At 37.8% G+C, this 11,447-nt stretch overlaps 2 protein-coding genes across 2 annotated transcripts in view; one reads left to right on the top strand and one right to left on the bottom strand.

Annotated features, from left to right (window-relative positions):
- The first annotated feature begins 7 nt into the window (after positions 1-7).
- spata6l (spermatogenesis associated 6-like) lies at positions 8-8,825 on the top strand. The gene is made up of 11 exons (XM_063900493.1): positions 8-759; positions 1,254-1,302; positions 1,632-1,673; positions 2,152-2,276; positions 3,150-3,242; positions 4,104-4,328; positions 6,195-6,288; positions 6,475-6,521; positions 7,175-7,272; positions 7,745-7,838; positions 8,413-8,825. Exons 1-11 carry the CDS (start codon positions 601-603, stop codon positions 8,479-8,481), a joined length of 1,095 nt encoding a protein of 364 aa, XP_063756563.1. The 5' UTR covers positions 8-600; the 3' UTR covers positions 8,482-8,825.
- Positions 8,826-10,497: 1,672 nt separating this feature from the next.
- slc1a1 (solute carrier family 1 member 1) overlaps positions 10,498-11,447 on the bottom strand; it is a 31,927-nt gene continuing 30,977 nt past the window's right edge. Inside the window, exon 12 of the mRNA XM_063900491.1 lies at positions 10,498-11,447. This exon is cut by the window's right edge and continues 2,243 nt beyond it. The gene's annotated coding sequence lies outside the window, so the exon portion shown is untranslated.

Genomic DNA, 11,447 nt, shown 5'->3' on the forward strand with positions numbered 1-11,447 from the left:
ATAAAGTAACCACCAATAAATCTGCAAAGTAACTTTTAACTAAATATGTAAAATAAATGTAGTAGAGTAAAAGTATAAGTAGCATATTGTGATGTGAAAGTACAGAAGTTAAGTAACTCAATGTTTTGCTTAATACAATACTTGAGAGAATGTACTTAGCCACTTTACACCAGTGCACATGCAATATGCTGAAAGTATGCTATCAATTATATTTTGACATTGAAAAAGAAATATTTTTAAATGCTGTCTTTAATGCTTGTCTTACATTTGTGTTCAGTATGACACAGGAGAAGCTGAGCACAATGATCAAAGTAGTTTAAAAAAACTTAAAAAATAAAAATAATGCAACCTTGTTTTTAAATGGCAGTGCCGGTGAATACATCTGACAGTGGTAAAGAATAATTTGATTTTCCAACACTAAAGCAACGTCAGAGGGAAATCAATATATGAATGAAGGCTGAACTGGTGGCAGGAATGACTGCTAGACTTAATCACAAATGGCCTTCATTAATACAGGACGTGTATCAGCCTCGATTGGCAGCCAGAGAGAAATAGCCATAGGTAGCTTTGACTCATAATTGAATTTTAGGAATATATGTAATGTCACTGCACTGCTCTAAGGTCTCCTGTCCTGGAGTTCATCTGCCGGATAAGGATGATATCTGCCTCAGCATGTGCTTCATGGGTCAGTCCCATCAGTCTGAGAGTCTGCCCGCTGTCTTTCCTCTGCTGCTCCATGAGAAGATGACCTTTGAAAAGGCAAGTCTTTACTTATCAACTGTCTGGGATAAAGCCGTCTATGAAGAGAGTTTTGAATGATCTGAATGATAATATTAGTTAACATGTAATATACAGCTCCGGAAAAAATGAAGAGACTACTCCGAAAATTGTTCTTAAATCTTTATCTCTACATGTATGGCAGCTATTCCAATGTGTGTTGAATTCAACACATATAAAACCTTGTCAGTAGTTTATAGAATACAATAAAAACATTTAAAAAATAATTTAACTCAAAGACATACCCATAAATAATAAAACAAGTGAAAATTATAATGCTGAAATGGTCTCTTAATTTTTTCCGCGGCTGTATAAAATGGGAGGTTTTAGTTATTGTCATTCTCAATAAAGTGAGCTGTGCCGTGCTTTGAATCACATAATACAAAAGCTGTACATCACAAACAAGTAAGAACTCCAGTAGATTACATTTATTTAAAAAAAGAAGCTCAATAAAAACATGAATTTTTCAATTCCAGATTTTCAGGAATGCAGTGGACCCTGGAGACATCGCGGTGATGCTTGAGTGTGAGTTAAATCATATCACCCTAAAGCTATACCATCTGTAGCAGAGGATGCTGCTACAGATGGTATATGAGGACACTACACACCGACATCATGGCATATTCAAAATCCTACTTTTTTTCATACATCAACAATTCGATCACTATGTTTCTCTCTCTTTCTACATTTTATCCTGAACACATTTGCATGAATTTGTCCTTTTTCTCCAATTTATTTAAAACATGAACAACTAAAATATTCCAGATATGTATACAGTAACCTTTTTAACACTCAATAGTCGAGTGACTTTTACTCTTTTGGATTCTTCTGAACGCGCTGCCTTCTCCTTTCAGATGAGACGGTCATGATTGAGCTGGTGCAGCTGATTCCTCCAGGTGAGGTTGTTGATTTTTCATATTCATTCATCCTTGTTCCGCTGCTTAGAAATATAGAGCAAGAATGTGGAAGCATTCCTTCACATGTCACAGTTTAACAGATGCACATGTGTTCTCCTTCAATTTGTACAAAAACTATTATAAAAGACAGTAATAGCAAACTAGGCTTTTCATTATGATTTACGAAAAGAAACCAATCAATTATATGTAAATCAAACATTCAGCACCCCCATGTAGCCCATTTTACCACTACTACGACAGCTAACATCAAGTGGATCTTTGAACCTCCAAGTAACGTAGATCCTGCTGTGTGTGTGTGTGTGTATGTGTGTGTGTATGTGTGTGTGTGTGTGTGTGTGTGTGTGTGTGTGTGTGTGTGTGTGTGTGTGTGTGTGTGTGTGTGTGTGTGTGTGTGTGTGTGTGTGTGTGTGTGTGTGTGTGTGTGTGTGTGTGTGTGTGTGTGTGTGTGTGTGTGCAGTGGCGGAAACACTGGCCTGCTTTGAAGAAGATGCTCGACACTTCTTATTCCCAGAGCCCAAACTAGTTCCCTCCTCCTCTGGAGTGGATCGAGAGGTTCTGATGACCCGAGCTCATCACTTTCCAGTAGGTCCTACCGTCTGACACATTAACCTGTCCCTACACTAAGAACAGCTGCTTTAATGCCCTCGGTTCAGTCATAAACACACATAGAAATTGCATGATTTTTCTGTACACCAAATGGTACTTTCTTCACAGTCTGGAAAATGTATTTACTTGTGCAGGAAACCAGGGCAAACATGAGACAGTGGCTATAAGTGGTGGAAAATATTAAAAGCTATAAATGTAAACCAAGTGCTCTAGATTGAAAGGCTGACAGAATAGAATGCACATGTGATGCTGTGTTTAAGGTGAGGTCATAAGTGTGGTCTTTAAAGGGTTCGTTGGGGACATTTTGAGTACCCAGTCTATACAGGCTATACTCTAGAAGGAGAGATTAAACTTTTGACACAGCCAACATTGGTTAAAATGTTCAATTCAGTAAGCCTAAAAAGTCCCAGTAAAATAAAGTCTAATATTACAGCATGTGTATGTATTCCATGTGCTCAATAGGAGAGGGAATTTCATTTTTTAGCTTTCACATCTTTATGTATCATTTCATTAAATTGTTTGTTGAATACATAGTTCTTCAGTTGAAAACTAAAACACATTGTAAGCATCTCTTTGAAAAAGCTGGATTAAAACAAGCATATTGTTTTTTATGCCTAAAGAGCAATAAAACCCTTACATCCTGACTGTGGTTGTCATACTGTATTTCCTGTATGAAAGGGTTAAATGCATGTGTTGCATTTTTCTATATACATCACTATTATATTCTTTGGTAGACATTATCACATTTTCTGGACCACAGTTCAGGAAGAAAGTAATGACTAACTGAAAATGTGATATTTGCAAGTAAATGCGATCATGGTACAAAACTCCCTCTCCTTTTTTTAATAGGGTATTGCTCCAAGGTTGGAGTTCTCCACCAAAACCACCATCATCGAGTGCCCGGCTGATGCACAGATGACCATTTACCCCAATGTTCCCATGGTAAAGAATGGCATGGCCCTAAATGGAGAGATGGTGTATGATGCATCAAACAGCATCTAACTGTATCTGAAACAACACATTAACTGGACTGACTGGATTCTTTCAGCAGTAGACCCACACATCAAACCAGTCCACAGCGGTGTCAAAGTCTGGATGGTTTGTTGAAATTAATTAAACAACAATTATAATATGTTTGTATTGTATTTTCAATATTTAGCACACTATCAATTATTATAATAACGCAAAACTTCAAATTGGCACATGCAAACTAAGCTAAATTAGTTAGCTCTTCCTGTTTTCAGTGTACTAATGGATGCACTGACCACTGTAATGGGTTACTTTGATGAAGCAAAACCTAAAAACTGTATGGTTTATAATATTCATTTTGTACATATAATGATCTCCCTGATCAGATTAGGTCACAGTGTATTTAAAAATATGCGTGGTGGTTTGTTTTCATGTTTAAATGACTAAGGAGTCAGAGAGGAAGTAGTGTGATATTTGACATATGAAGTCACATTAGCAGGTCAGACTTCAATGACCTACTTCCTCTTGTTTTTTGAACACCAGCATACAGTATACTTCCCATTCACCTCACATTTATTTTTCAGTGCTCTCTATGGTTAGTAGGGGTCATGTTAGGAGAAGGCAAAGGCTTACAAAACCATTGCAAATCTCTGGTAAAATATTTAATTTGGGAGATGAGATAACTACAAAAAGCATGATTGGACAATTTCCTTGACCTGCAATTGAAAGGAATACTTTGTAAGGCCTATGGTTCTACTGTAGCAGAGGGTTTAACACAGACAGCTAAAAGGCCCAGCCCTTGAATTTTGAAACATCCACTCTTTTGTTTTCCAGAGACCACTGATGAAGAGGAACAGGAAACCCTCCAGCAGACCCAGGAGCTGCTCTCCTCAGAGGAGACAACCTCCAGCCCTGGGAAGGAGACAAGGTTTCAGAGTTTGCAGAGATAGGTCAACATCCTTCATCCCCAGAACGCAGTCCCTGTCCCCTCACACACAGCGCCTGGCCCGGATCAGCCTGGACTTGGACGACAAGGACCCAAGCAGGGCCTCCCAGCATGTGAGCACTAATGGCACATCCTAATCCCAAAATTAACAAACGTATTTTCCTCTCCAGCCAGCAGATGGCACAGAAGAGCTAATCTAGGTCAACACAGCAGGTGTTTATGGGCTTGTACTCTGAAACTAATAACCATCCCACATTTCTCCTCTCCAATTTTATAATGTTTCACTGGGACCAAGGATTGAGAGTAAATAAAAGGAACGATGAGTATGATTTTTATATGATCTAAAACAAGGTATTCACTCCCAATCATCACTAGGACGTGTGTGTTATAAGGTATTGAATTACATTTACTCAGGTTTTGTATTTAACTAGGATTTTGGGGTAGTTATACTTTACTTTAGTAATTTTATTGTTTATACATCTACTCTACTACATTTTGGAAGCCAATATTACACTTTTTATTCCTCTACTTATATTACAAAATGAGCTACTTTACAGATTATTCGCTAATAAAAAATATAAATAAACTAAGGTGGATAATTACAGGTTAAGATACTCATCACTAGTATATTAAGTAATTAAAATGACCTTTATCAGCTGTGATGTACACATTAATGCATCAATAATCCTATTCCAGTATATTGATGCCAGTACTTTTGTATTTTGACTTAAGAAAGACTTTAAATGCAGGACTTTTACTTGTAACTGAGTATTTTTACGCTAGTAGTAGTTATACTTATACTAATGTACAATATTTAATATTAATATGTACTTCATCGACCCCTGTGTATATGAAGAGACCCTGCCCTCTGCATGCATTTTTACGAGCTCTACCAGAGTTCTAACGGGGATGGTTTTAAAATGATGAGTCCATTATGGCCAAATGTGCAGTGGGATGAAAACCTGTGGGATGAAAACCAGTGGGATGAAAACCTGACACGGTCCAGTTGGTTTAGCTCTCTTTCCACAGTCTTTCTAAAACGACAAGTCTCGTAAGTATGGAATGATATAATATTTAAAAAGTACCTCACAAAGTCATTATCTGGTCTGCAGAGCAACTTAAGTGTAACATAAAAGTCACAATTGTCATTCTAACTGAACACAACCACAAAGCTTATTTCTTCACTTCTTGATTCCACTGTCTTTTACCTTATCGGAGTCATTTTCCCAAACATTCTGATATCATCTTGTACCGCTCTCTCCTGCAGGCACCTGGCCAACTACTGCATTCCGATGCTGGTATTCATCCTTTAATGATTGAGGAAATGTGTCTTTATTGCCCTTTATTCTCAGTCAGTTGCTCAAATGAAATGAGAATAAGAGCAGGAAACAACAACAACATTTTTGGTTTAATTTGTGTTTCTACTTTTGTGATAAAAATGGAATAGGAATCTTACAGTGACATTTGTGTTAAGAAAATATATCTAGGGTTTGCTTATATTAGTAAAATTCACCACGTTAAGCTTTAAAACCCCTTAGTATTTTCAATTAAACAGGGATTCTTCATAAATTAAACTTTTTAATTGTAGGAGGACGTTTGTGCTATGTCTTCCTTCAAAAGTTATATTGCCTCACTTTTAGGTTAAATATTCATTTTCTGATTTTGTTGTAGCATCCAGTTTCTTCCAAGTCTTTATGTTGTAGTTGGGTTGCGTTTCAAACCACTGATCTGAGAGTACATCTGGTATTGTGTGTCAATTCTAATTGTGTACCAATTTTAAAGTCGGGAAGGGCGTGCTAAATATATATCCCACTACTTTGTTATGGAGAAAGAAAATGCTGTTTGTGCTGGCATTGGCAATCCTTTCTCTTATCATCCATATCTGGAAACCTTTGATCTTTGATGATGGGAAGACGAGATGTCTAACCCCTGTAGAACTTTAACCCGGACGCCATCACTGTGTCATCACCTGTGTTCAGACGCTGTCTTCATGGCCTGGAGCCAGTGGATCTGCCCCACGCTCTGGAGTGTTTACCAGCTCCTCTTCACCTTTGACCAGGTCCTCATCCATTGGTAGATAATCCTCATATAATATGGTTTTGGTGCTAGCACACAATTTACCGTAAAGGCTTGTAAAGTATTATGGTTTTACTGCTCTGTTGATGTCATTATGATTTGTTGATGGCTGCTCTGACCTACTAACATTCATGCTCCTGTTGCCTGAGTAAATCACAAACATGTTTTTCTTTTTTGTTTCAGTGAGATATTCTCCAACTCTGAGAAGAAGGTCCTTATCCAATGGTTTGGTAGGAACAAAAGTTTTTCTGCCTTTGTGGCATCTTTAACAGGAAGTCATGTGGTTAATAACATGAAGTATAGAGTCTGGATAGCCTAACTTAGGAGGAAGCAGCTAGATTGACTCAGTCCATAGTACAAAAAAACATCTACCAGAATTTCCAAAAATCACTGTTTAACAATTAACATATAGCAACAACAGTTACTGCTATTTATTGTTGATCCATCTGCCCACTACTTCTGTGCTGTGTCTTGTTTTTTGTTGTTGTTTTGTTGATGCTAACAAGCCCTGCAACACTCGCTGTGAGATCAAGATTAAAGGAAGCTGCAACAACAAATACCTGTAGTTAATTCATTAACACACACACACACACACACACACACACACACACACACACACACACACACACACACACACACACACACACACACACACACACAGTCTCACCAGGTAAAAATAAATTAGCCCCATATTGCAAATTTGTTAATACACTTCTCAATAAGTGAGAGGCGTAACACATTTTATTTTTTTACTTTGTACCGAACTAGGCTTACTATTTCCATTCTTTATGCTAAGCTAAGCTACCCATGTAGGAACTCTAGCTCGGTTATCTGTCATTGAAAGAAGCAAACTGCTCTAACAACCTCTTTGTTTCCCTGTCAGGTTGGAGGGATATCACAAGATGACCCACCTGACTCCTACCAAGGTCCTGACCCTTCAGGAGTGTGGCGTTCATATAGGGAACCAGCCAGGCACAGCAGGTCCTTTTCTCACTACATTGAAATATTGACTTTCATGGTACATTCACTTTGTCACAACGGTAGAGAATATAGAGATGAAAAATTATGAGGTTTATAAAAAAATAATTAGATGCAGACATTATATAAGCTTTTCATCCACTAGATGGTGTTAAGCTCGCTAAACGCCATCCATAGTCAAGACAGCTAAACTCCATCAAAAGTTAAGCTAGCCAAACTCTTTTTCAAGCTAAGCGAGATAAGCTCCATCAAAAACAAAGCTAGCTTAATTCTATTTAAAGTAAAGTCAGCTAAACTGCATCGAAAGTTGACCTAGCTAGCCTTTTTGCTACCTCTTTTTGCTAAACTAATCACGTCATGGAATACGGTAAATCCAACGTCTTAACTGACTTTTACTGCAAACAAGTGTATGTAGATGACACTGGACTTTTCACTAGTCAAGCACGTGGCCTAATGATGATGGTATGATGTCTAGGACTCGATCCAGCTCTCACAGAGAATGGGAGGAGGTCCAGGAGCGTGTTCGGGGACTTCTTACAACATCTAAAGCTGTTAGCCGACTCGCCCTTGTAAGTAATAGATAACATTATACCATGTTAGACATCACTGATAGCACATTAGAATGAAGTTCATTCTGGTGTATAAATACACGCCACTATACATGTACAGTATGTCTCTCAGTTCATGTGTTGCAATTAGCAGTGGTTGATAGCTGTCTCACAGGAATGTCCTTTTCCCTTTGCCTTAACTGGATTCTCCTTGTTTAAGTTGTCTGATGCCGCTGGTGTAATCTGAATGAGAATTTCCTTTAAATCTTATTCTCCATAACTAAATATGCAGTTTTTTATTTTATTTTATAATACATTTACATCAACTGTATTAGGAAGCAAGCTTTTATTCAGAACAGGTAGTGTGAGGTATATTGCTTTCATTTTTACTTTCCGTGTTTTATTAATACATCAGATTTCAGTAGGAAGCCTCCCTCTATCCTTATCTGATTTTTGCTGTGTCATCTCACCCCTAACTCAATGTTACACGGCACGGTTCTCCTCTGAAGACTCTGTACCTGTTTTGCATAAATAGTTCTAGGAATTACTTAACTAAGGACACCACAAACCTAATATGAATTTTGTTGTGTTGTAGGGGGCCACACACTGCGAGGTAGACCACGTTTTAGCCAGGAGGTCAATCTCTCCAGGTCCACCACTATGACCCGGCCAGACTCTGCTGCTCTGTGTTCCCATTGTCTTATTGAATATTGTGTTCGGAATGAATATGGCAACAATTACTCTTAACAAACAGTGCAGGTTGGCCTTGTCTTAAGCTCAACATCCACTCCTGAAGTTCTTCCCCGTGCTGTGTAGGCTGCAGTTAGTAGGATGTATGAGCAGGATGTACATGGACTGTATGTTTGCACAGTTACTGTCATGATCTGTGTGTGTTTTTCAGTTTTATTTTTGAAAAGTTTTCACTCTGTCGCTGTGTTTTCTCTCCTGTTTGATTACCTGACCCTGTCCTGATTTGTTCTGTGTTTACAATAAATAACCTTTATTTAATTGTATGTAACAGTAGCATATTAGCGATGCATTGTTGAATCTTCTAATTTGCTTTTATCTATTATTGTTATTATTGTTGTTTGTTTGTCGAACATCCATTCCCCTGTAGCTAATGCGCTGTGCAATATTGTTGGTCAGTATACTGTAGGTGCTAAAGCTAATAGCATCTTCTGTTGTGTTTAAAAGAAGTATGATAGTTAAATATTATCCTTCCCCATCCTGAGCCTGGTAGCAGGTGCATTTTACAACTACACATCCCAGAATTATGTTTGCAGCAAACACCCTTTGAGCAGCTACTTTCCCAGAAAAACCACAAAAGACTGACCAACCTTTTCCTGCAAAAACAATGCAAGCCAGTGCATTATACAAATGTGGTAGAATACGCAAACATAGTAAGGTTTAAAAATATGGATGTGGAGGATTTTTGATAAATGTACCTCTATCATCATCCTATCATTCTTCATGTCCTGTATACCTACTGTATTCCAACTTTCTCTAAAATGCCTAAAAGCTGAAAAAGCCCTCAATTGAATTGTTGTTAAACACTTTGTGTCTATCTTATTCCTCTCCGTTCGGGAAAGAGACACCTTTCCATTCAGTCTTCTGATGTCAACTCTCTCCTGTCCAGGTATTCCTCTGCAGTGATTTAATATATGTCCACACACTGTATCAATGAGGGGCAAAATAATGAGTTTCATGTTAAAATAAACCTCTTAGAATTGAAACTCATTGTTATATCTCTGTTTGAACACAGCCAGGAGGCAATTCCAAAGTCCCTTTTCCCCTTAATCTATCCAGCTAACATTTTTTAGTCCTGAAGGTCATTAAAAGGGAACTGCGTCTGTAGTGCTGCAGCTCTGTGTGAACTCCTGCCATATATCAGAGAAATAGCTATGAGAGGCACTGAGCACCAGCTTTGTCAGGAACATTATGATCTATTACAATGAGTGCTGAAACAAATGTTGGTTTAATAAGAAGACAAGCCTTAAAAGCAGGGCAGATTTAACAAGGTCTTGAAATTATTCAGTTAATGACAACGTTTTCGGAACAAGCAAGAGAGACCACTTTAGTAGGCGCACTAGTTGCCGCTGAGATGCCCCTTTTGAGTTTTTTCAACAGATAGTCTACTGTAAAAATGAATAAGGAATGTACTTTGCTGGCAAAAGTGTGAATGCCTGTTTAATAAAGCCACACTTAAAGGCAGAGTCAAAAAGCACATTTTATTAGAGAGTTAAGAGATTCAATATATGGAAAGAATTGTAAGAACCCTGCCTACTTTCACCTCTCCTCCTGAACAGCAAACTTCTGTGTAGAGTCTTATCCAACCAATTCACTGACTGTTTCGGCAAGTTTTGTCAGAAATTGTACAGTAATTGTAACTGGAGAATACACTTACACAGGTACACTGAGCTAATCACAAATATAAGAACTGATAAAAACTACTTTAAGAATAAACCATATTGCATTGTCTTGAAGAAGTAAGCTAATGAGCTAACCCTAACCCTAACCCTGAATGAATCCACCATCAAAACTCTTTTGGGGTTTTGGGATTTTTTTTAAAGCGCTGACCCTTATTTTTATAACGAAGAAAATGCACTATAAATCATGTATTGTCTCATTACCAAAAATTAAAAACAACCAAACAAGACAACTCATTAGCAACTTTCTTTTATTTGCTTGCAGTTACACATCACACAGTACATGTTGATTCACACACTGTATGTACTCAAATAGTTGTTCCAACAAAGACGGGGTTGGTTGATGACGGTGTGCTTTTGAAATGTAGAATACAACCTGATATGCGAGGGCTTATCTGCTTCATCTTTGATCAACACACAATGACAAACAATCACCAACCTTCACCCATGCTTTATTTCTAATATGGCCCTTTTGGCAGTGTATAGATGCTGTAGAATCAAGACACTGAGACTTATTCCAGCAATGGATTTGAAAATTTTGATTTCGGAAAAATCAACCCATCAACATGAAAGCTAGTTACCTTAGTTTTCCACTAAGGTAACGTGGAAGAGTGAAATCCCACTAAACAGCACTTGGAAAACACTATCACTTCATTAGACTTTTTAACATTCTGCAAATAGATTTAGGATTTTTTAGCACTGCACAACCTCAAAATACTGACCCGCTGCATGATACTTGGTAAAGACAAATGGGAGAGATTAGCAGAGTAGCAGCTAACATTGCAAAGCATTGAGATGCTAGCTGCTGCTTTGGGAACAGTTATCAACTACAAGCAGAGGAAGTCTCCTGTGGTTTTCTGTACCATGAAATTAGCATGTCTAGCCTAGCTAGCAAGGCATTTTTAAGTATAGTGTTTGCAGTCCCTAATTATCTATGCTAATCTAGCCACTAACAATTAAGTATGGACATAAAGTGCAGTTTTGGGAGCAGTACTTTACTACAGCTAAAGAAAATCTCACTGATTTTTCTGACATGATTTTTTGGAAGTCAGACCACAAAATGAGCACTTTTACCTAGCACGGAGTGCGTATCTATGTTGCCAGGGTCCTATATATCCCAACTTAATATCCTCTTATGAGGACTTGATATCATGACAGAGGCCAAATGCACTTTTACTATTTAAACTGAAATTCAAATGTCCAT

Source organism: Eleginops maclovinus, chromosome 14, assembly GCF_036324505.1.
Source record: "Eleginops maclovinus isolate JMC-PN-2008 ecotype Puerto Natales chromosome 14, JC_Emac_rtc_rv5, whole genome shotgun sequence".
NCBI lineage: Eukaryota > Metazoa > Chordata > Actinopteri > Perciformes > Eleginopidae > Eleginops > Eleginops maclovinus.